We start from the raw sequence: 26,947 nt of genomic DNA, 5'->3' as shown, positions 1-26,947 counted from the left end.
AAGGGTGCCAGCGGTGCGCCACAAAAATACTGCACAATTTCAAGGTGCCTGGCACGATTATAGGTGGGGTCAAACAATTATAACTCCAAAAGCCCCCACTCTTGATCCAACCATGTATATTTTTCAAAACTCAGCATTAATTTTACCCCATTGATGCCAACAACAAAAAAATCCAACATATTGCCACTTATGTTTAAATCTTTTTATTAGCATTTTCATCAACAATTGTACAACAAAAACAAGTGAAAAGAAAAGAAAATCATCTCTCTTTCTCTTGATTACATCTTTATATTTAGCATTCATGCTCAAGCCCTCAAATGGGTCTGGGCATGAACAGAAAAGAAAACCAGTCAATATTGTATATCTATGTGGGTAAGATCAGATATGTAGATCGAAGTCCAAAAGTTTCTGGATATACCCAGAGAGGTAGAAGGCTGGTATTAATCACAAGTTATGCTTCATTTCCTGGGGTGCCTCTAGGAGAGGCTAAACTGATGGCCTCTATAGTGGGGAAATAAAAAGGATCATGCCCTCCATCCCCTGCTTCTTCCAGGGTTAGGAGGTCAAACTGTGCTGCCAAGTCCTCTAATAAGGGCTATTGCTCAGGACCCTCTATCAATACAATGTTATGCAAAAATATATGAAGGCAAAGAGAGAACGAAAGAGAGTGAGAGAAGAAAAGAGAGATTAAGGATAAAACCTAGAGAAGAGGTGGGACTGTGTCTCTAACTTTCTAGTTCCTTAATGTGCTATACAGTTCCTCCTGGAAATGGGGTAGATGAAAGAGTTTAGATAAAGTGGGTGAATGTAGAGTAGAATAGAAAGATAAAGTATAGAGTAGGAATAGAATAGGGCATCCGGGTTCCCCCCCCCAACCCTCCTGCGCTATGGGCCCCAGCTCCCGTGTCACCGCTGATTCTCTATAGAGTCTATTTAACCAGGTTCCCATTTAATGTCCAGTAAAACCAGACCTTCTCAAACTGGGCTTGTGTGTCTAGAATATTAGAAGCAGACTCATACATACGATATGTCATGTCTAATCTGCTCTTCACCTCCTCCCATGCAGGGGCCTTCATTTTCCAATATTTTGCTATACTCATTCTAGTGACCGTGCAAGTAATCTTAATAAATGTGTTTATATGCCTCTATAGCAGAGTCTGTTGTTTGCAGGAATCATGTGAAAGGTTTTGATTGGGGTTAGATACCATCTAAAGATAGTTTTAATAGTGTTTTCTCTTAAGTCTGCGCTTAAAAGGCCAGAACATGCTGAATGTAGCATTTCATCCCAATCTTTTTTGAGTTTGTGTGTACCTAAGTCTTTTTCCCATTGTAAGATTATTGAAGGTTTGGAAGAGTTATTTTGGGATTGAATTTCTATATACATTCTAGATATCACTTTTTTGGGTCTATGGGCTGAATTAAGTAGGGATTCTGTGAGTGAGAGGGGTTGGGATCTAACTGACTTGATATAGTGTTGAATAGCTGAATTGACCTGTAGATATTGGAACCACAAAAGCTTCACAGGAGCTATTTGGTTTTGGATTTGTGTAAATGTCTTGAGTTTTCTGCCCGCTATCCAATCCGCCACCCTGTATAGTCCTTTATTTGCCCATTTATTCACCACTAACTGGATGTCTGAGGAAAGGAGATATCTAATTGGGCGCATGATCGTTTGTGTAAGAGAAAATTTGAGTTGTTTGCCTAGTAAGGACCAAATGTAAGAAGTGTGACCAGAGATATGTGAGTGGTAGCTAATTAGTGTTATGTCTCTCGATTGTTTGCCCCATAATATATCATCAGCATGAGTGGATTCTCTTAGATCTGCTTCTAGTTTGGGCCAGAGTACTAATTTTTCCCTTCCTCCAAGGAGTAATGTTTGTGCTAACCTTGCTGCTCTATAGTATTCAATCAAGTTGGGTGCTCCTATACCTCCCAAAGTCCTGTGTTTTGTTATAAGTGTTGATGGGATCCGAGCCATTTTCTTCCCCCTAATAAAGGTTAGAAGTTCTGCCTGCATCTTTTTTAAATCTGATATCGGTACCGCTATTAGGAGCGTCCTAAATAAATATAGTAGACGAGGAAGGATTGTCATCTTTACTGTGGCTAGTCTGCCCATCCAGGAAAATGTATGTGTTCTCCATTTATTCATGTCTTTCCTAATATTTCTGTATATGGCTTCATAGTTATATTTATATATTGATCTATTTGAGGGGTTAAGTAGATCCCTAAATATTTAAGGGAGTGTGCGGGCCACTTCAATTCAAAATTGGCTGCTATAAGTTTCTTAGTGTGGTGTGGGAGTCCTAATGACATTGCTTCACATTTGTCCAGGTTAATTTTATATCCTGAGATTTGGGAGAAATCCTCTAGTGTTTTGTATAAGTTGGGCAGGGAGATTAAAGGTCTAGTCAGTGTAAGTAAAATGTTGTCTGCAAATAGCGTTAGTTTGTATTCCCGGTCCTTAATTACTATTCCCGAGATATCGGTTGCTTGTCTAATTTTGGCTGCTAGTGGTTCTATACAGAGAGCGAAGATAAGGGGTGATAGGGGGCATCCCTGTCTTGTTCCATTTAGTATAGGGAAAGATTTAGACTTGTACCCTGATATGGAGACCTGAGCCGTTGGGGCTGAATAAATCTTACTTAAGGCTGTAATAAACGCTCCCTGGAAACCCATCCGATGTAATACTGCATTCATGAAGTCCCAATCTATTCTATCAAATGCCTTCTCTGCATCCAGCGATACGAGCAGAGAAGGCATCTTGGTTTTTCCCACATATTCAATAAGGTTTATTAATCTACGTACATTGTCTGGAGCCTCCCTATCTTTAACGAAGCCCACCTGGTCCAAGTGGATCAGTTTTGGCAAGATAAGTTTTAGACGGTTGGCTAAGATTTTTGTAAGGATCTTCAGATCCTGATTAATGAGTGAGATTGGGCGATAGCTAGAACAAAGCTTGTGGTTCTTCCCTGGTTTTGGAATCAACACAATCCTCGCTTGTAACATGTCTTCTGGGATATCATGTCCCTCCAAAACATAATTACAGAAGTCTGTAAGATGGGGCACCAAGATTCCTCTAAACTCTTTATAATATTCGCTGGCAAATCCGTCTGGGCCTGCGGCTTTCCCAGACTTAAGATCTCTAATAACACCAAGCACTTCTATGTTTGTTATTGGGGTATTTAAGCTATCTAAGTCCTCCTGTGAGAGGGAATTTAGTTCTGTCTCCTCTAAAAATTTCTTAGTATGAGCGGATACTTGTTGTGAGTGTACTACTTTGGTTCCGTCATATAGTTTCCCATAAAAATCCGCAAAGGCATTCACTATATGTTGTGGGTGAGATACTGAGGTGCCACAGGGGAGCACTATGGATAAGACAGCTGATGCCTTACATCTTTCTCTAAGTTTGTGGGCCAGAAACTTGTCCGGTTTGTTCGCATAAATGTAGTATTGTGTATTGAGTCTCTGAATCGCTCTCATTGAGTGCTCATTTAAAAGCTTAGCTAAGAGTGTTCGTTTGGATTCTAATATGGAAAGTATGTCTGATTTATGAGTCAGTCTATGTCTCGTCTCCAGATCCTGTATCTCGTCGTGTAGTTGAGAGATTATGGTCCTATGCTGTTTGTTACGTAATGCTTTTTCCCTAATGAGCAGTCCTCTGAGGTATGCTTTGTGTGCTACCCATGGAGAAGTAAGGCTTGATGTGGATCCCCTATTTATGTCCCAAAACTCTGACATTAAAGTACATAGTCTCTCCTTTATTACAGGATCCTTTATATGTAGTGGGTTGTAAGTCCATGTTCGGGTTCTATGAGTGTCAACAAAGCCTTCAAGTTGTAAAGTAAGTACAGAGTGGTCTGACCACACACAGGGATGAATCAAAGCCCTTCCATATAGAGGTTGTAATATTTGACTCGTGTAGATGTAGTCTATTCTCGTGTACTGTTTATGGGCTGAGGAGTAAAAAGTTGTGTCTGAAGTTTGTCCATGTAATGTGAACCAGGAGTCTATCAGTGAATGTGGGGTTAAATGTTCTTGTATGGCATTAACTATTCTATTATGTCTAAGTTGTTTGGGTGATAGTTTCGTGCCTCTATCAATATGTTTGTTCGTTGTTATATTGAAGTCTCCCGCTAGTATTATTTTGTGTTGGGACCAGTCTGTAAGTAAGTCGGAAATGTTTTGAAAGAAGGAATGTTGGTTCTCATTTGGTGCGTATACATTACATAGGACCACATCTGAGTCTTGAAGACATCCTTTGACCAGTATATATCTGCCCTCTTTATCTGCTATAGTAGATTCATGGGCAAATGACAGGCTAGAATGTATCAGGATTGAAACCCCCCTTTTTTTAGAGTCTGTGGTAGCGTGATAATGTTGCGTGAAATTTTTGGCCCAGTATTTTGCGATAATAGCTTGTGTAAAGTGGGTTTCCTGGAGAAATATAATGTTTGCTCCTAGGTGTTGGTATTGGGACATAGCAGTGCGTCTTTTGACATTAGAGTTTTGCCCTCTAACATTGTGGGATATGAGACGGATTTGGGGAGTCATTGAAGTGTGGTGATGGGGATGTATAGCATTACCCTAATAGCTATAGTCAGCTGTGAATTCTCCAGCGTTGTAGGGATCTCATTGCTAGGAGGAAGGGTGAGGTTGTCTTTTTGTAGAGGGGGGAGAAGAGAAGCCCCAGAGCCCTTGGGAGATAGAAAAAAGACAGTTAAAGCAGAAGAATAGTACATGAAATAACAAAAACAGTAAAATAAACAATAAAATGAATGTAACCAAAATGTATGCCCGATTTGTGGGGCCTCTAACAGCACGTAATCTAACATTCCTATATGGGAGATGATTAGGCTGCCTGTACATTAAGACATCTAATTTTGATAAGTCAGTATTGTATAAAACTTTCAAACTTGGTTTAACAAAAAACATTTCAACAGTGTTTCTATCGAGTCCTTGTCAGGGGAGGCCTTCCACCGTATACTCCCTCTGGGATCCCTAACTGGGGACCCAAGGGAAAAAGTATTTAGTGAGAGTTAATTGGTCGAGAGAGTAATCTCTCCAGTGTTCTAGGGTAATCCCTGTATCAGAGCTCTCTAGTGCTGGGGTATTGTCTCTAGAGTGTTGAACATCCACCTAATATGGTGGGGAGACTTTGGGGTGTCATTTCTTTGTTCCTTTGCGGTTCACTTTTGTCCATTTGGTGTGCCTGGGTGGACCTCCTTGTGTTGCTGGTTGGTCTTCTGCTGGGATGAGAGGAGCCTCCAGTCCCAGGAGTTTACATGTCGGGTTGATTTCTTCTGGCTCACGCACAGTAAGGGTTTTGTTATCCTTTAAGATGTATAAGGCGAAGGGAAAACCCCATTTATATTTGACTTGATGCTTTCTCAGAAGAGAAGTGGGCGCAAGGAGCTTCTTTTTTGAAGTGTTCTAAGACTGAGGTCTTGAAAAAACTGTATTACAGTTCCTTGAAATTTAAAAGTTGGTTTGTTTCTGGAGGCTTGAAGTATTTTTTCCTTTTCTTGAAAAAACGACATCTTGATGATGACATCTCTGGGGGGAGCTTCCCCTTTAGGCTTAGCTCTCAACGCCCTGTGTGCCCGTTCTATATCATACTCTGATTCTTCCGGGTCTCCGGTAATGTTATGAAAGAGTTGTTGCAAGTATGTGTGTAGATCCGAACTAGCGATGGATTCTGGGATTCCCTTCAGCCTAATGTTATTTCTGCGGGATCTATTTTCTAGGTCATCGACCTTGTCTTGCAGATCTGCAATAGATTGTTGTTGTATTTGGATGGTATGGTTGGATGCCGCTAGTTCACTTGTAATCGTGTCAGTGTGTTCCTCCAAAGCATCAATTCTTCCTCCTAGATCCACTAAATCCGAGCGTATATCTGTTAGGCTAGAGGTAACTGCAGTATGCATAGAGTCAATTTTATCCCACAACTTTTCAAAATTGGAGTTGAAATCTTGTTTGGAGATTAAGTTTTTTAAGTCATCTTTTGTCACTGGGTTCTTGTCCCCTTCTGTGGTGGGGGGTATAGATTCAGTTTCTGAGTCTCCTGTGTCCTCCATTTTAAGTAAATCTAAGGTCTTAGAATGTTTGGAGGGTTTAAAGAAGGAGCTCACTGTTGCAGGTTTGAGTAGCTTTTCTCCCCTAGCTGGTTTTCTAGCTGACATAGTAGCTTAAATGACAGGTCCAGGAGTAGCTCTATCCCTGCTTCAGAATCACCAAAGCAGAGTCTGTGATATGGTTGGTCAGCTTAGTTGTTATTAACTGGGGATTGCAAAAATCAGCTATTAAAATTTGGGGGTATAAGGAGGTTCAGTAAAGCACAGTATTATTAACACATCTTGAGAATAAACTGTAGTTCCAACCCCTGCTGTTTTTCTTCAAGCAAATCTTTTTTGTCTCTCCAACTCTGTGTGTGGGACTGTAGTTAGAAAATTGCAGGCATCTAGTATGTGTAGTTGAGATTTGGTAGCTTAAATCATCTTTAACAAGCTTAATCTAGTATCATATACCCAGCTGCTTCTGTACTTTATTGGGGCTGCAACCTTCTCAGTTTTCTACATGTTCTGATAGTTTAAACTTCCCAGCATTTTTCCCCCATAGTATGGCGTTTCATCTGTTATCCTTTCCTTCATATATCTTGCACTCTGTGTTTGTTTTTCTAATGGATATGTCCCCAATCTATTGCATATATCAATTAAAGTCCCTTACATCTTCCGGTATTGATAATGATGGTCTTAGTATTAGAATTATGGCAGCATTGTAATGCGTTAACGCATTAGTTCTTACTTGGGCTTTTTAAAGCATATCTTGCCTCCTTGTTATTAAACTTTTATGACCCCTCGGCAGCCCTGCTTGCTGCTGTATATCGCGGCTCCCACCCGCGTTGTGTCCGAGTGTCTTTCCGCTTTCGCGGCCTACCTGGGAGTTCCGTTGGGGACCGAGAGGAGTAGTGTTGGGGATCTTTCGGTGCTCAAATCGCACCCCGTAGTCAGCGCGCCATGGAGGTCAGCGCTCCTGATTGTGGGTCATCGGTCAGGATCGCTGGGTGTATGTTACCTCTGATGAGAGTTAAGGTAATCTGCTGGTATGTGCGCCGCTTCCCTTGTATGTCCTTTTAGCGCCAATATCCTGGGTAACCTGATAACGTTTGTAAAGTTACCTTTTAGCATATAAGTTTCACATCATTCTTGATTGTAAGTTAGGACTCATTTTTAGATGATAGATTGCAGTCTTTTTTTTTATTGTAGCTCACTACAACACTGACTTTTTAACGATGGCAGCACACAGCTCAGAGATCAAGCAGCCATCTCTAAGCTCAGTCAGGCTCCGCCCCCCATATTGCCACTTAAAGGGACACGAAACCCAATTTCCATCTTAATGGGAGGAGAGTCCACTGCTTCATTTATTACTTGTGGGAAATAAGAACCTGGCTACCAGGAGGAGGCAAAGACACCCCAGCCAAAGGCTTAAATACCTCCCCCACTGCCCTCATCCCCCAGCATTCTTTGCCTTTCGTCACAGGAGGTTGGCAGTGAAGTGTCGGAAGATTCGGAGTAGTCTCTTATGGAGGGTAGTACTCTTCGAAATGGGACTGGAGTTTTAAGTAATCCTGTCAGCCTCTCAGTGAGAGCATGGATGAAAGTTAGAGTCCGGAGGTGCAGGGAGTGTTGTCTCTGCGAAACCATCCCGGCTCATGTTAACAGCTCCTTGGCAATCAGCGCTGACGAGTTTCGCTGCCTGCCTTTATTCACTCAAGTCCATGTCAGGAGCGATGCTACTAACCTGTCACACTTGAAAGGCCGTGTTCCTGTTCCACAGCATAGATTCTGGTAAGATCGTTTAATTTATACACATATGATAACGCAAGAAGACAGGGTCACAGTGTGTCTCCTTTTATCTTTAATTAAACATAATACCTGTGTTTATTGTGAGGAGGTACAGGTTGATCCGCCTGCTCAACTGTGTTCCACATGCTTTGATAAGATTGCAATATCTAAAAAGAATAAGATATTTAGTACTACTGAGCCGTCCACCTCTGAGGGTTCTCTGTCCCGCAAGGTGCGTTCCCAACATTCATGTCTGATTACACATGTAGCTCCCCAAGGCCCTACTAATCCTCCCACGGGAGAGGCCTCTTGGCTGCCAGATTTCGCTGCCCAGTTGCAAGAGGCGGTTTCTGCGGCTTTCCGTGCCTTACCACGCCCTGCGAAGCGCAAGTGAAGGGAAAGACATAGCCTTTTATCCCAGGGGTCATCTACTCCGTTGGAGATCTCTAAGATATTATCCGATGAGGACGACGCCTCGGACACATTGGAGGGCGCTCTCTCTGGGACGGAATCGGCGTCTTCTAGACCTCCGGCTACGGAGTAGCCAGATTTTAAGTTTAAGATGGAGCATTTGCACTTTTTACTGAAAGAAGTGCTTGCTACGTTGAAGGTTCCAGAACCGAAACCTCCGGAATAACCTTCGATCCCTAAGCTAGACAGGGTTTACAAGGACAGGGTGGTGCCTCAGACCTTCCCAGTTCCCATGAAGATGGCTACGATTATTAAGAATGAGTGGGAGAAACTGGGCTTGTCCTTTTCTCCCTCTACCTCTTTTAAGAAGCTGTTCCCTGTTCTGGACTCTCAGCTTGAGTTATGGGGGGGCGATTCCTAAGGTGGATGGAGCTATCTCCACACTCGCTAAGGGTATGACTATTCCCCTCGAGGATAGTTCGTCATTCAAAGAGCCCATGGATAAAAAGTTAGAGTCCAGGTTGAGAAAGATGTTCCAACTCACACGGTTTGTTTTCCATCCAGCAGCGGCGATCGCAGCAGTGGCTGGATCGGCTACTTAATGGTGTGACGCACTGTCTGCTATGGTCGAGGTGGAAACTCCCCACGAGTATATAGATTACTATACCTTCCATTTCAGGGGAAAGTTCTTTTTGGTCCAGGCCTGGACTCTTATCATATCCACTGTCACGGGAGGCAAGGGTGCTTTCCTTCCGCAGGATAAGAAGAATAAGCCTCAGGGCTCTACTTTTCGTCCCTTTCGTTCGGACAAGCCTCAATGCCAGCGGCCTGCTGTGAAGACCGAGCAGTCCAAAGGATCTTGGAAGCCAGCTCAGTCTTGGAACAAGTCCAAGCAGAGCAAGAAGCCTGCCGAGACAAAATCGGCATGAAGGGGCGGCCCCCGATTCATCGCTGGATCGCATAGGGGGCAGACTATCTCTGTTTGCAGAGGCTTGGATGAGAGACGTACAGGATCCTTGGGTTCTGGAGGTTATCACCCAGGGTTACAGGTTAGGGTTCAAGACCCATCCGCCCAGGGGCAGATTCCTCCTGTCAAACCTATCCTCAAGACCAGAGAAGAGAGACACCTTTCTAGAGTGCGTGAAGGATCTCTCTGAGTAATCGTTCCAGTACCTCTAGCAGAAAGGGGTCTAGGGTACTATTCAAACCTTTTTGTGATCCCAAAGAAGAAGGGCATGTTCTGCCCAATTCTGGACCTAAAGTGTCTAATCAAGTTTCTGTCAGTCCCATAGTTCAAAATGGAGATAATCAGATCGATCCTGCCCCTAGTTGGAGAGGGGCAATTTATGACAACAATAGACTTGAAGGATGCCTACCTTCATGTGCCAATCCACAAGGACCATGTCAAGTTCCTAAGATTCGCATTTCTGGACCAACACTTCCAGTTTGTGGCCCTACCGTTTGGTCTGGCGACTGCCCCAAGAGTCTTTACGAAGGTTCTGGGGGCACTGCTCACAGTAGCGAGAGCCAGAGGTATTGCGGTGGCTCCTTATCTGGATGATATTCTGTTCCAGGCTCCATCCTGCCGTCTTGCAGAGGACCAACCAAGGGCTCTTCTTCTTCTCCTACGATCCCATGGATGGAAGATAAACAAAGGAAAGAGTTCTCTGGTTCCCAGCAACAGGGTGGAGTTCCTGGGCACGATAATAGATAACATATCTATGAAGACATTCTTGACAGATCAGAGACGTTCCAAGATTGCATCCAGCTGTCTTGCTCTTCAAACCTCTTCAAGGCCATCTGTGGCCAGGTGTATGGAGGTGATTGGGCTCATGGTATCCAGCATAGATGTCATCCCATTCGCCCGGTTCCATCTCAGACCTCTTCAGTTATGTATGTTGAGACAATGGAACGGTGATCACCAATAAACATAAACAGTCGACTCTACCAATAAACATTCTGGAACTTCGGGCGATATTCAACGCAATGAGGGCTTGGCCCCACCTGGGGTCATCCCGGTTCATCAGATTCCAGTTGTAAAACATTACCTCGTGGCTTACATAAACCATCAGGGGGGAACGAGAAACTCCCTAGCCATGAGGGAAGTATCTCGGATTCTGGAATGGGCAGAGACTCACAATTGTTCGCTCTCAGCAATCCACATTCCGGGTGTGGACAACTGGGAAGCGGATTTTCTCAGCAGACAATCATTTCATCTGGGGGAATGGTCTCTCCATCCCGAGGTGTTTGCAGAGATCTTCAACAGATGGGGGACACCGGAGATAGACCTCATGGTGTCCAGACTCAACTTTGGGACCCACTGGCAGAGCTGATAGATGCCTTAGCAATGCTTTGGGAGTTCAACCTAATTTATATTTTTCCACCGTTGCCACTTCTTCCTCGAGGGGTAGCCCGCATCAAACAGGAGCAAGCTTGGACCATTCTGATTGCTCCGTTGTGGCTGCGGAGGACGTGGCTTGCGGATCTGGTGGGGATGTCATCATCTCCTCCATGGAGGTTACCCTATCGTAGAGATCTACTGGTTCAGGGTCCCTTTCTACACCAAAATCTCGATTCTCTGAGGCTGACTGAGTGGTGATTGAATGCCTAGTCTTGGCTAAGAGAGGTTTCTCTGGAAGAGTAATTGATAAACAAAGTCCATGCGGCACAGAACTAAGGTAGTGGGTGGTGCAAGCTGTAGGGGTTGCACACAAATCCCCAATAATATAGCACAGTCCAGAAAAGCAGCAGCACTCACCACTTATACAAGAGCTTACATCTTTATTGAGACATCAAAGAAAAGACAACGTTTCGGACCTCTAGTCCTTAGTCATGTCAATACATAATGCAGGAAACACACCTTAATAAAGGGGTAATGGTTACAAACCACACCTCCTAATTAACACCTTGGTTGGTAAATCATAATTACTATTTCAATGCTACCTAGCAAACATAGAGGATGCACGATCTAGTGACCGAAATACAAAAGTGCATACAAATAAAAACAATTACATATCATATACAATGTTATATTTTTAACCACAAAAAGTACAGAATACAGAATATCAATCTAACATTTATCTCGATAATTACCCTAAGTAGAGGTGGATCAAAGGAAGACCGAAAGGTGATTTTTTAAAATTTTGGGATGGTAGTGTGCCACAGGATTTTTTTTTTATGTAAAAAAAGTGTGCCACTGCAAAAAAAAAGGTTGAAAATCACTGGCATAGGTAGTGTTGCATGTGAATAGACCCCTAATGTTGTATTTCTTACCAGTATGGGGGGTCAAAGAAATATTTTCCCTTTATCATACTATTACAACTGGCACAACCCAAACATGGGTAACAACCTAAGTTTTTTTCGGAGGTATATGTCTGTACATTTGATTTTTGATTTTTAATCAAATTGATACTCTCATCTAGGCCAGGAAGCTGGTCACCCATCGCATCTATCATAAGGTGTGGATGGCCTACTTATCCTGGTGTGAGGAATGTGGATATCCCTGGCACAAGGTTAGGGTATCCGGGATTCTGGCCTTTCTCCAGGATGGACTGGATAAGGGTCTTGTCACCAGTTCCTTAAAAGGACAGATTTCGGCGTTATCGGTGCTGTTACACAAGAAGCTAGTGGGGCTTTCTGATATTCAGTCCTTTGTTCAGGCTCTGTCTAGGATCAGAACTGTCTTTAGAAATTATGCTCCTTCTTGGAGCTTAAACTTGGTTCTTAAGGTTTTGCAGAGGGTTCAGTTTGAGCCTATGCATGCGCTTGACATTAAGATTCTTTCCTGGAAGGTTCTATTTCTTCTGGCTATTGCATCGGTTTGCAGGGTCTCTGAGTTAGCGGCCTTGCAATCTGAGCCCCCGTACCTGGTTTTTCACGCTGATAAGGCTGTGCTTCGCATTGGGTTGGGATTTCTTCTAAAGGTGGTGTCAGATCATAACATCAATCAGGAGATAGTAGTTCCTTCCTTGTGTCCTAACCCTTTTTTTGTTTAAGGAAAGGTTACTGCATAACTTGGATGTGGTTCAAGCCTTGAAGTTTTATCTTCAGGCCACAAAGGATTTCAGACAGACTTCGTCCTTATTTGTGGTGTATTCAGGGAAGCGTAGGGGCAGAGGGCCTCTTCCACTTCTCTGTGTTTTTGGTTGAGGAGCATTATCCGTTTGGCCTATGAGACAGCGGGACATAAGCCTCCTCAGAGGATTACGGCTCACTCAACTATAGCTGGTGCCTCTTTTTGGGTCTTTAAGAACAAGGCCTCTGTGGAGTAGATTTGTAAGGCGGCTACTTGGTCCTCCTTACATACTTTTACAAAGTTTTACCAATTTGATGTTTTTGCTTCTGCGGAAGCTGTGTTTGGGAGAAAGGTTCTGCAGGCTGTGATCAGTATAGGGTACGCCTCCTTTTACCCTCCCGTTTTTGTTCATTCAGTGTCCTTTAGAGCTTGGGTATTTGTTCCCACAAGTAATGAATGAAGCAATCGATTCTCCTCCTATTAAGATGGAAAACATAAATTATGCTTACCTGATAATTTCATTTCTATCTGTGGGAGGAGAGTCCACTTCTCCCGCCCATTGCTCCGGTAGGCGGACCTAAATTTAATATTATTCTTCTGGCACCATTTATACCCTGATATTTCACCTACTGTTCCTTGTTCCCTTGGCAGAATGACTGGGGGATGAGGGGCTGGCTTTTTTTTCCCTGCACCTTTTAAATACCGCTGGTATTGAGAGTTCACAGAAGGGCTGCGTTAGGCTCCAAAAAGGGAGCGTATAGCATAATTTACCGCCACTGCAACTCTAAATACCAGCGGTGCTTACGGACGCGGCCAGCTTCAAAAACGTGCTCATGCACGATTCCCCCATAGGAAACAATGGGGCAGTTTGAGCTGAAAAAAAACCTAACACCTGCAAAAAAGCAGCGTTCAGCTCCTAACGCAGCCCCATTGTTCCCTATGGGAAAACACTTCCTATGTCTGCACCTAACACCCTAACATGTACCCCGAGTCTAAACACCCCTAGCCTTACACTTATTAACCCCTAATCTGCCGCCCCCGCTATCGCTGACCCCTGCATATTATTATTAACCCCTAATCTGCCGCTCCGTACACCGCCGCCACCTACGTTATCCCTATGTACCTCTAATCTGCTGCCCCTAACACCGCCGACCCCTATATTATATTTATTAACCCCTAATCTGCCCCCCTCAATGTCGCTGACACCTACCTACACTTATTAACCCCTAATCTGCCGGCCAGACCTCGCCGCTACTCTAATAAAGTTATTAACCCCTAATCCGCCTCACTCCCACTTTAAATAACCCTATAATAAATAGTATTAACCCCTAATCTGCCCTCCCTAACATCACCGACACCTAACTTCAAGTATTAGCCCCTAATCTGCCGACCGGACCTCACCGCTACTCTAATAAATGTATTAACCCCTAAAGCTAAGTCTAACCCTAACCCTAACACCCCCCTAAGTTAAATATAATTTTATTCTAACGAAATAAATTAACTCTTATTAAATAAATTATTCCTATTTAAAGCTAAATACTTACCTGTAAAATAAATCCTAATATAGCTACAATATAAATTATAATTATATTGTAGCTATTTTAGGATTGATATTTATTTTACAGGCAACTTTGTATTTATTTTAACCAGGTACAATAGCTATTAAATAGTTAATAACTATTTAATAGCTACCTAGTTAAAATAATTACAAAATTACCTATAAAATAAATCCTAACCTAAGTTACAATTTACAAATAAATCCTAACCTAAGTTACAATTAAACCTAACACTACACTATCAATAAATTACTTAAATAAAATACCTACAATTATCTACAATTAAACCTAACACTACACTATCAATAAATTAATTAAATACAATACCTACAAATAAATACAATTAAATAAACTAACTAAAGTACAAAAAATAAAAAAAGAACTAAGTTACAAAAAATAAAAAAATATTTACAAACATTAGAAAAAATATTACAACAATTTTAAACTAATTACACCTACTCTAAGCCCCCTAATAAAATAACAAAGCCCCCCAAAATAAAAAAAATGCCCTACCCTATTCTAAAATTAAAATAGAAAAGCTCTTTTACCTTATCAGCCCTTAAAAGGGCCTTTTGCGGGGCATGCCCCAAAGAATTCTGCTCTTTTGCCTGTAAAAAAAAACCATACAATACCCCCCCAACATTACAACCCACCACCCACATACCCCTAATCTAACCCAAACCCCCCTTAAATAAACCTAACACTAAGCCCCTGAAGATCTTCCTACCTTATCTTCACCACACCGGGTATCACCGATCGGTCCAGGCTCCGATGTCTTGATCCAAGCCCAAGCTGGGGCTGAAGACGTCCATCTTTGGGCAGAAGTCTTCATCCTATCCGGGCGGAAGAGGAGATCCGGACCGGTAGACATCTTCATCCAAGCGGCATCTTCTATGTTCTTCCATCCAATGACGAGCTGCTCCATCTTCAAGACCTCCAGGGCGGATCCATCCTCTTCTTCCGACAACTAGACGACGAATGAAGGTTCCTTTAAGGGACGTCATCCAAGATGGCGTCCCTCGAATTCCGATTGGCTGATAGGATTATATCAGCCAATCGGAATTAAGGTAGGAAAATTCTTAGTATTGCGGTTAATTTAGGGGTGTTAGGTTAGGGGCCTTAGTAATAAATTATTTATTTGCCTTGTGGGGGGTTGGCGATTTAGGAGTTGATAGATTAATTAGTTTTAATGCAATGTGGTTTTTTTTGGCGGTTTAGGGGTTAATAGGTTAATTAGGTTTATTGCGATCTGGAGGTTTGGTGGTTTAGGGGTTAATAGGTTAATTAGGTTTATTGCAATGTGGGGGTTTAGGGGTTGATTAGGTTTATTGAGATGTGAGGTATTGTTGGTTTTTGGTGGTTAATAGGTTAATTAGGTTTATTGTGATGTGGAGGTTTGGCGGTTCAGGGGTTAATAGGTTAATTAGGTTTATTGCGATGTGGGGGTTTGGTGGTTTAGGGGTTAATATTTTAATTATGTTATTTGCGGATTAGGGGTTAATTACTTTATTATTTTGGGATGTTGGGGTTTGTGGTTTAGGTGTTTGTTAATACTTTGTGCGGGAGGTTAGGTTTTTTTGTTATACTTCGTGCGGGTGGTTACTTTTTTTTATTTATTTCTTGCAGGCGGTTACGTTTTTTTTCCGTTGTTTCATGCAGACGGTTGTGCGTTTTTTTTAATTTTTTTAAGGCTTCGGGTTTGCCTACGCTGCATCCAGGTGGATTCTGAAAATCATTGGATTCTTTTTGCTGCCTCGCACAGCCAGCATTCCTTTGAGGATGCGTGCGCAACTGGCAACACCGATGGACACATTAAAAACGTGATTATAGTATAGATATATATATGATGAATTTACTGGACAGCCTGTTAAATTACTAAACTGTCCAGTTGAATACTGGACACCTGGCATCCCTAGTTATCAGGTATCAGGTTTCGTAGGATTTGTCGCTATTAGTACAGTTTACCTCTAAAAATTGCTGACTTTTCTACAACCGAAAAAACTAATCAAATTGTCAGAGAGAGCATTTTCCTACAAATGTGCACATCTCTCCAAAACCGTTTACATGCCTGATGTATTTTAAGATCATGTGATCATTGTATAAAAAGGAAAGATTTACTACACCAGATTAAGTAAAAACAAAAAAAGTGCACCACGTTTTACTTTAATACACAGATCCGATTATTTGTCTTTCTCAATTCTGTCTTTATTGTAGGTCACCAGACACCATCTGTCTCGCTTTTTTCTTTTCTCTTACTGTAGATGTCAGCCGTATATGCTGAGCTGGAAAATCGTTTTATTAACAACTTCTCTGGAAAAGTGAGCAGCATGAAATCACGAAGCTCCTGTAATCTCAGAGCAGGTACATGCACACTTAAAGGGACGGTAAAGTCAAAATTCATCTTAAATGGATTGGATAGAGCATGCAATTTTAAAGAACGTTCCAATTTAATTGTGTTATCAGCTTTGCTTAGTTCTCCTGGGACAGGAAACCCACATTTTTTCTTTCATGATTCAGATAGAGAATACAATTTGAACCAACTTTCCAACTGAATTCTTTTATCTAACTTGCTTCTTTATTTAGGTATCCTTTGTTGAAAAGCATAGCTAGGTAGGCTCAGCACCTGGGTGCTATTTGCTGATTATTGGCTGCACATATAAAGTGTGCTACAAACATGTGCACACTCTTAAGCTCCTATCAGTTTACCTAGATTTAGTCTTTAACAAAGGATACCATGAGCACAACGCACATTTGATAATAGAAGAAAATTTAATTGAAATTTTTTTTAAAATTGTATTCTCTATATGAACCATGATAGAAAAATTTTGAGTTTCTTGTTCCTTTAACTCCTTCCCGCCCAGACAAAGTTCTGATGTAAATAAATAAGTTAAAAAGTGAAATCACGCAATTCTGTATGCGATCACGTGATTTCAATAATGGGATTGTGTCTGGGAGAGTGCATATGATGCTAGGCATGCCCTCCAGACCTTGATCCCATTAAGGAAGCACCTTTGGCTTCAGTACAGCCAAACGGCGATGATGTTCTATGCCGTCCTAAGGATGTTAAAGTCCAGTGCGGTTAGGACGGCATAGAATTTCCAAAGGGCGTGAAGGGGTTAAGGAAAGAAGGCAATTTGTCAATTTCATTCGATCAGAATTCACATGTGAAAATATTGACCTAAATTCAATAAAGCTAATATCACACAGAAAAAAAAACTTGCCGCAACATCACAACTGGAAAATGGCAGAATTCATTAAGATCTGTACCTGCTACGAGTTGCCAGTCATTCTCCATTAATAGAGAAACATATTGTAACCATTAATTACAAAAAGAATTGGAAAGGTTTTTTTTTTATTTATCAGAATGATTAAGATTTAGGTTTAATTTTAATGTACCTTTTATTGAATACTTTGCAAACATTCAAAATTAGTTTTAAGGAAACAAATATTTCATTTCAGTATACGTGAATGCAACATTTGATTTAGAAACAATAATACTAAATTTGAAAGTCATATTTAAACTTTCATGATTCTTATAGAGCATGCAATAAAAAAACCTTCCAATTTACTTTTATTCTCTCTGCATCCTCTGTTGAACATCAATCCTAGATGGGCTCAGGCGCATGTGTAATAATTACTATATATTGTTAGTGTCTGTATTCATATAGGGCCAGATTATAAGTAGTGCGCTTTCGCTTGATCTATAACATGTCCAGAAGTAAGGATTTTGCGCACAAGGGTTAGCGCGAGTATTACAAGTTGAAAGTAAAACATTTGCATGCAAGCGAAACCAGACATGCGCTAACTTCAGGACTTCGGATATTGCGACCACACTAACTTTTTCACATAGACTTAATGGAGAGCGCAGAAGAATTATTAATATTTAACATTCCAATATTCTTCACATACAGCAAAATTTTATTTTTATTTTAAATAGATATTTCTATATATCTGTATATACTTATACCTGTATATATATTCATATAAATATATATATATATATATATATATATATATATATATATATATATATATATATATATATATATATATATATATATATATATATATATATATATATATATATATATATATATATACAGTATATATATATATATATATACAGGGAGTGCAGAATTATTAGGCAAGTTGTATTTTTGAGGATTAATTTTATTATTGAACAACAACCATGTTCTCAATGAACCCAAAAAACTCATTAATATCAAAGCTGAATAGTTTTGGAAGTAGTTTTTAGTTTGTTTTTAGTTATAGCTATTTTAGGGGGATATCTGTGTGTGCAGGTGACTATTACTGTGCATAATTATTAGGCAACTTAACAAAAAACAAATATATACCCATTTCAATTATTTATTTTTACCAGTGAAACCAATATAACATCTCAACATTCACAAATATACATTTCTGACATTCAAAAACAAAACAAAAACAAATCAGTGACCAATATAGCCACCTTTCTTTGCAAGGACACTCAAAAGCCTGCCATCCATGGATTCTGTCAGTGTTTTGATCTGTTCACCATCAACATTGCATGCAGCAGCAACCACAGCCTCCCAGACACTGTTCAGAGAGGTGTACTGTTTTCCCTCCTTGTAAATCTCACATTTGATGATGGACCACAGGCTCTCAATGGGGTTCAGATCAGGTGAACAAGGAGGCCATGTCATTAGATTTTCTTCTTTTATACCCTTTCTTGCCAGCCACGCTGTGGAGTACTTGAATGCGTGTGATGGAGCATTGTCCTGCATGAAAATCATGTTTTTCTTGAAGGATGCAGACTTCTTCCTGTACCACTGCTTGAAGAAGGTGTCTTCCAGAAACTGGCAGTAGGACTGGGAGTTGAGCTTGACTCCATCCTCAACCCGAAAAGGCCCCACAAGCTCATCTTTGATGATACCAGCTCAAACCAGTACTAAACCTCCACCTTGCTAGCGTCTGAGTCAGACTGGAGCTCTCTGCCCTTTACCAATCCAGCCACAGGCCCATCCATCTGGCCCATCAAGACTCACTCTCATTTCATCAGTCCATAAAACCTTAGAAAAATCAGTCTTGAGATATTTCTTGGCCCAGTCTTGACATTTCAGCTTGTGTGTCTTGTTCAGTGGTGGTCGTCTTTCAGCCTTTCTTACCTTGGCCATGTCTCTGAGAATTGCACACCTTGTGCTTTTGGGCACTCCAGTGATGTTGCAGCTCTGAAATATGGCCAAACTGGTGGCAAGTAGCATCTTGGCAGCTGCACGCTTGACTTTTCTCAGTTCATGGGCAGTTATTTTGCGCCTTGGTTTTTCCACACGCTTCTTGCGACCCTGTTGACTATTTTGAATGAAACGATTGATTGTTCGATAATCACGCTTCAGAAGCTTTGCAATTTTAAGAGTGCTGCATCCCTCTGCAAGATATCTCACTATTGTTGACTTTTCTGAGCCTGTCAAGTCCTTCTTTTGACCCATTTTGCCAAAGGAGAGGAAGTTGCCTAATAATTATGCACACCTGATATAGGGTGTTGATGTCATTAGACCACACCCCTTCTCATTACAGAGATGCACATCACCTAATATGCTTAATTGGTAGTAGGCTTTCGAGCCTATACAGCTTGGAGTAAGATAACATGCATAAAGAGGATGATGTGGTCAAAATACTCATTTGCCTAATAATTCTGCACTCCCTGTATATATATATATATATTACTTTAACATGATTATATATAGCTATAGAAATATATATTTAAAAAACAGAATTTATGTTTACCTGATAAATTTCTTTCTCCAACGGTGTGTCCGGTCCACGGCGTCATCCTTACTTGTGGGATATTCTCTTCCCCAACAGGAAATGGCAAAGAGCCCAGCAAAGCTGGTCACATGATCCCTCCTAGGCTCCGCCTACCCCAGTCATTCGACCGACGTTAAGGAGGAATAATAGCATAGGAGAAACCAAATGGTACCGTGGTGACTGTAGTTAAAGAAAATAAATTATCAGACCTGATTAAAAAACCAGGGCGGGCCGTGGACCGGACACACCGTTGGAGAAATAAATTTATCAGGTAAACATAAATTCTGTTTTCTCCAACATAGGTGTGTCCGGTCCACGGCGTCATCCTTACTTGTGGGAACCAATACCAAAGCTTTAGGACACGGATGAAGGGAGGGAGCAAATCAGGTCACCTACATGGAAGGCACCACGGCTTGCAAAACCTTTCTCCCAAAAATAGCCTCAGAAGAAGCAAAAGTATCAAACTTGTAAAATTTGGTAAAAGTGTGCAGTGAAGACCAAGTCGCTGCCCTACATATCTGATCAACAGAAGCCTCGTTCTTGAAGGCCCATGTGGAAGCCACAGCCCTAGTGGAATGAGCCGTGATTCTTTCGGGAGGCTGCCGTCCGGCAGTCTCGTAAGCCAATCTGATGATGCTTTTAATCCAAAAAGAGAGAGAGGTAGAAGTTGCTTTTTGACCTCTCCTTTTACCTGAATAAACAACAAACAGGGAAGATGTTTGTCTAAAATCCTTTGTAGCATCTAAATAGAATTTTAGAGCGCGAACAACATCCAAATTGTGCAACAAGCGTTCCTTCTTTGAAACTGGTTTCGGACACAGAGAAGGTACGATAATCTCCTGGTTAATGTTTTTGTTAGAAACAACTTTTGGAAGAAAACCAGGTTTAGTACGTAAAACCACCTTATCTGCATGGAACACCAGATAAGGAGGAGAACACTGCAGAGCAGATAATTCTGAAACTCTTCTAGCAGAAGAAATTGCAACTAAAAACAAAACTTTCCAAGATAATAACTTAATATCAACGGAATGTAAGGGTTCAAACGGAACCCCCTGAAGAACTGAAAGAACTAAATTGAGACTCCAAGGAGGAGTCAAAGGTTTGTAAACAGGCTTGATTCTAACCAGAGCCTGAACAAAGGCTTGAACATCTGGCACAGCTGCCAGTTTTTTGTGAAGTAACACCGACAAGGCAGAAATCTGTCCCTTCAGGGAACTTGCCGATAATCCTTTTTCCAATCCTTCTTGAAGGAAGGATAGAATCCTAGGAATCTTAACCTTGTCCCAAGGGAATCCTTTAGATTCACACCAACAGATATATTTTTTCCAAATTTTGTGGTAAATCTTTCTAGTTACAGGCTTTCTGGCCTGAACAAGAGTATCGATAACAGAATCTGAGAAACCTCGCTTCGATAAAATCAAGCGTTCAATCTCCAAGCAGTCAGCTGGAGTGAAACCAGATTCGGATGTTCGAACGGACCCTGAACAAGAAGGTCTCGTCTCAAAGGTAGCTTCCAAGGTGGAGCCGATGACATATTCACCAGATCTGCATACCAAGTCCTGCGTGGCCACGCAGGAGCTATCAAGATCACCGACGCCCTCTCCTGATTGATCCTGGCTACCAGCCTGGGGATGAGAGGAAACGGCGGGAACACATAAGCTAGTTTGAAGGTCCAAGGTGCTACTAGTGCATCCACTAGAGCCGCCTTGGGATCCCTGGATCTGGACCCGTAGCAAGGAACTTTGAAGTTCTGACGAGAGGCCATCAGATCCATGTCTGGAATGCCCCAAAGTTGCGTGACTTGGGCAAAGATTTCCGGATGGAGTTCCCACTCCCCCGGATGCAATGTCTGACGACTCAGAAAATCCGCTTCCCAATTTTCCACTCCCGGGATGTGGATAGCAGACAGGTGGCAGGAGTGAGACTCCGCCCATAGAATAATCTTGGTCACTTCTTCCATCGCTAGGGAACTCCTTGTTCCCCCCTGATGGTTGATGTACGCAACAGTCGTCATGTTGTCTGATTGAAACCGTATGAACTTGGTCCTCGCTAGCTGAGGCCAAGCCTTGAGAGCATTGAATATCGCTCTCAGTTCCAGAATATTTATCGGTAGAAGAGATTCTTCCCGAGACCAAAGACCCTGAGCTTTCAGGGATCCCCAGACCGCGCCCCAGCCCATCAGACTGGCGTCGGTCGTGACAATGACCCACTCTGGTCTGTGGAATGTCATCCCTCGTGACAGGTTGTCCAGGGACAGCCACCAACGGAGTGAGTCTCTGGTCCTCTGATTTACTTGTATCTTTGGAGACAAGTCTGTATAGTCCCCATTCCACTGACTGAGCATGCACAGTTGTAATGGTCTTAGATGAATGCGCGCAAAAGGAACTATGTCCATTGCCGCTACCATCAACCCGATCACTTCCATGCACTGAGCTACGGAAGGAAGAGGAACGGAATGAAGTATTCGACAAGAGTCCAGAAGCTTTGTCTTTCTGGCCTCTGTTAGAAAAATCCTCATTTCTGAGGAGTCTATAATTGTTCCCAAGAAGGGAACCCTTGTTGACGGGGATAGAGAACTCTTTTCCACGTTCACTTTCCAGCCGTGCGATCTGAGAAAGGCCAGGACGATGTCCGTGTGAGCCTTTGCTCGAGGGAGGGACGACGCTTGAATCAGAATGTCGTCCAGGTAAGGTACTACTGCAATGCCCCTTGGTCTTAGCACAGCTAGAAGGGACCCTAGTACCTTTGTGAAAATCCTTGGAGCAGTGGCTAATCCGAAAGGAAGCGCCACGAACTGGTAATGTTTGTCCAGGAATGTAAACCTTAGGAACCGATGATGTTCCTTGTGGATAGGAATATGTAGATACGCATCCTTTAAATCCACCGTGGTCATGAATTGACCTTCCTGGATGGAAGGAAGGATAGTTCGAATGGTTTCCATCTTGAAAGATGGGACCTTGAGAAATTTGTTTAAGATCTTGAGATCTAGGATTGGTCTGAATGTTCCCTCTTTTTTGGGAACTATGAACAGATTGGAGTAGAACCCCATCCCTTGTTCTCTCAATGGAACAGGATGGATCACTCCCATTTTTAACAGGTCTTCTACACAATGTAAGAACGCCTGTCTCTTTATGTGGTCTGAAGACAACTGAGACCTGTGGAACCTTCCCCTTGGGGGAAGTCCCTTGAATTCCAGAAGATAACCCTGGGAGACTATTTCTAGCGCCCAAGGATCCAGAACATCTCTTGCCCAAGCCTGAGCGAAGAGAGAGAGTCTGCCCCCCACCAGATCCGGTCCCGGATCGGGGGCCGATATTTCATGCTGTCTTGGTAGCAGTGGCAGGTTTCTTTGCCTGCTTTCCCTTGTTCCAGCCTTGCATTGGTCTCCAAGCTGGCTTGGCCTGAGAAGTATTACCCTCTTGCTTAGAGGACGTAGCACCTTGGGCTGGTCCGTTTTTACGAAAGGGACGAAAATTAGGTCTATTTTTTGCCTTGAAAGGCCGATCCTGAGGAAGGGCATGACCCTTACCCCCAGTGATATCAGAGATAATCTCTTTCAAGTCAGGACCAAACAGCGTTTTCCCCTTGAAAGGAATGTTTAGTAGCTTGTTCTTGGAAGACGCATCAGCCGACCAAGATTTTAACCAAAGCGCTCTGCGCGCCACAATAGCAAACCCAGAATTCTTAGCCGCTAACTTAGCCAATTGCAAAGAGGCGTCTAGAGTGAAAGAATTAGCCAATTTGAGAGCATTGACTCTGTCCATAATCTCCTCATAAGGAGGAGAGTCACTATCGAGCACCTTAATCAGTTCATCAAACCAGAAATATGCGGCTGTAGTGACAGGGACAATGCATGAAATGGGTTGTAGAAGGTAACCCTGCTGAACAAACATCTTTTTAAGCAAACCTTCTAATTTTTTATCCATAGGATCTTTGAAAGCACAACTATCCTCTATGGGAATAGTGGTGCGTTTGTTTAAAGTAGAAACCGCTCCCTCGACCTTGGGGACTGACTGCCATAAGTCCTTTCTGGGGTCGACCATAGGAAACAATTTTTTAAATATGGGGGGAGGGACGAAAGGAATACCGGGCCTTTCCCATTCTTTATTAACAATGTCCGCCACCCGCTTGGGTATAGGAAAAGCTTCTGGGAGCCCCGGCACCTCTAGGAACTTGTCCATTTTACATAGTTTCTCTGGGATGACCAAATTTTCACAATCATCCAGAGTGGATAATACCTCCTTAAGCAAAATGCGGAGATGTTCCAATTTAAATTTAAAAGTAATCACATCAGATTCAGCCTGCTGAGAAATGTTCCCTAAATCAGTAATTTCTCCCTCAGACAAAACCTCCCTGGCTCCCTCAGATTGGGTTAGGGGCCCTTCAGAGATATTAATATCAGCGTCGTCATGCTCTTCAGTAACTAAAACAGAGCATCCACGCTTACGCTGACAAGGGTTCATTTTGGCTAAAATGTTTTTGACAGAATTATCCATTACAGCCGTTAATTGTTGCATAGTAAGGAGTATTGGCGCGCTAGATGTACTAGGGGCCTCCTGAGTGGGCAAGACTCGTGTAGACGAAGGAGGGAATGATGCAGTACCATGCTTACTCCCCTCACTTGAGGAATCATCTTGGGCATCATTGTCATTATCACATAAATCACATTTATTTAAATTAATAGGAATTCTGGCTTCCCCACATTCAGAACACAGTCTATCTGGTAGTTCAGACATGTTAAACAGGCATAAACTTGATAAGAAAGTACAAAAAACGTTTTGAAATAAAACCGTTACTGTCACTTTAAATTTTAAACTGAACACACTTTATTACTGCAATTGCGAAAAAGCATGAAGGAATTGTTCAAAATTCACCAAACTTTCACCACAGTGTCTTAAAGCCTTGAAAATATTGCACACCAATTTTGGAAGCTTTAACCCTTAAAATAACGGAACCGGAGCCGTTTTAAGCTTTAACCCCTTTACAGTCCCTGGTATCTGCTTTGCTGAGACCCAACCAAACCCAAGGGGAATACGATACCAAATGATGCCTTCAGAAGTCTTTTAAAAGTATCAGAGCTCCTCTCACATGCGACTGCATGCCATGCCTCTCAAAAACAAGTGCGCAACACCGGCGCGAAAATGAGACTCTGCCTATGCTTTGGGAAAGCCCCTAAAGAATAAGGTGTCTAAAACAGTGCCTGCCGATATTATTATATCAAAATACCCAGAATAAATGATTCCTCAAGGCTAAATAAGTGTTAATATCAATCGATTTAGCCCAAAAAATGTCTACAGTCTAAATAAGCCCTTGTGAAGCCCTTATTTACAATCGTAATAAACATGGCTTACCGGATCCCATAGGGAAAATGACAGCTTCCAGCATTACATCGTCTTGTTAGAATGTGTCATACCTCAAGCAGCAAAGGACTGCAAACTGTTCCCCCAACTGAAGTTAATGCTCTCAACAGTCCTGTGTGGAACAGCCATGGATTTTAGTTACGGTTGCTAAAATCATTTTCCTCATACAAACAGAATTCTTCATCTCTTTTCTGTTTCTGAGTAAATAGTACGTACCAGCACTATTTGAAAATAACAAACTCTTGATTGAATAATGAAAAACTACAGTTAAACACTAAAAAACTCTAAGCCATCTCCGTGGAGATGTTGCCTGTACAACGGCAAAGAGAATGACTGGGGTAGGCGGAGCCTAGGAGGGATCATGTGACCAGCTTTGCTGGGCTCTTTGCCATTTCCTGTTGGGGAAGAGAATATCCCACAAGTAAGGATGACGCCGTGGACCGGACACACCTATGTTGGAGAAATAAAAAATAAAATGTTTCTCTACGTGAAGAACATTGGAATGTAAAATATGCGTAACGCTTTGGGTTTGCCTGCTTTAGGTCTAACGTGGTGTCAGGTTAGCGGAAACCCAACAGAAGCACACTAATTCTTCATGTGCGCTTACCCATCATAAGTTATATTATGGTGCGTTATGTATTTATTATTATTAAATATAAAATATTGAAAAATATTAATAATTCATGTAAATTATTATTATAGCTGTACTAAAATATTATAAAAAAAATCCATAGAATATATATATATATACACTGCTCAAAAAAATAAAGGGAACACTTAAACAACACAATGTATCTCCAAGTCAATCACACTTCTGTGAAATCAAACTGTCCACTTAGGAAGCAACACTGAGTGACAATCAATTTCACATGCTGTTGTGCAAATGGGATAGACAACAGGTGGAAATTATAGGCAATTAGCAAGACACCCCCAATAAAGGAGTGGTTCTGCAGGTGGTGACCACAGACCACTTCTCAGTTCCTATGCTTTCTGGCTGATGTTATGGTCACTTTTGAATGCTGGTGGTGCTTGCACTCTAGTGGTAGCATGAGACGGAGTCTACAACCCACACAAGTGGCTCAGGTAGTGCAGCTCATCCAGGATGGCACATCAGTGCGAGCTGTGGCAAGAAGGATTGCTGTGTCTGTCAGCGTAGTGTCCAGAGCATGGAGGCGCTACCAGGAGACAGGCCAGTACATCAGGAGACGTGGAGGAGGCCGTAGGAGGGCAACAACCCAGCAGCAGGACCGCTACCTCCGCCTTTGTGCAAGGAGGAACAGGAGGAGCACTGCCAGAGCCCTGCAAAATGACCTCCAGCAGGCCACAAATGTGCATGTGTCTGCTCAAACGGTCAGAAACAGACTCCATGAGGGTGGTATGAGGACCCAACGTCAACAGGTGGGGGTTGTGCTTACAGTCCAACACCGTGCAGGACGTTTGACATTTGCCAGAGAACACCAAGATTGGCAAATTCGCCACTGGCACCCTGTGCTCTTCACAGATGAAAGCAGGGGCACACTGAGCACATTTGACAGACGTGACAGTCTGGAGACGCCGTGGAGAACGTTCTGCTGCCTGCAACATCCTCCAGCATGGCCAGTTTGGCAGTGGGTCAGTAATGGTGTGGGGTGGCATTTCTTTGAGGGGCCGAACAGCCCTCCATGTGCTCGCCAGAGGTAGCCTGACTGCCATTAGGTATCAAGATGAGATCCTCAGACCCCTTGTGAGACCATATGCTGGTGCGGTTGGCCCTGGGTTCCTCCTAATGCAAGACAATGCTAGACCTCATGTGGCTGGACTGTGTCAGCAGTTCCTGCAAGACGAAGGCATTGATGCTATGGACTGGCCCTCCCGTTCCCCAGACCTGAATCCAATTGAGCACATCTGGGACATCATGTCTCGCTCCATCCACCAACTTCACTTTGCACCACAGACTGTCCAGGAGTTGGTGGATGCTTTAGTCCAGGTCTGGGAGGA

At 42.3% G+C, this 26,947-nt stretch overlaps 1 protein-coding gene across 1 annotated transcript in view; it reads left to right on the top strand.

Annotated features, from left to right (window-relative positions):
* Positions 1-26,947, top strand: part of GRID2IP (Grid2 interacting protein) — a 307,557-nt gene that overhangs the window by 210,368 nt on the left and 70,242 nt on the right. Inside the window, exon 11 of the mRNA XM_053695186.1 lies at positions 16,085-16,184. Coding sequence (XP_053551161.1) covers positions 16,085-16,184 — 100 coding nt within the window. The remainder of the gene's footprint in view (positions 1-16,084; positions 16,185-26,947) is intronic.

Source organism: Bombina bombina, chromosome 11, assembly GCF_027579735.1.
Source record: "Bombina bombina isolate aBomBom1 chromosome 11, aBomBom1.pri, whole genome shotgun sequence".
Lineage (NCBI taxonomy): Eukaryota > Metazoa > Chordata > Amphibia > Anura > Bombinatoridae > Bombina > Bombina bombina.
This window is presented reverse-complemented; position numbering and strand designations above follow the sequence as displayed.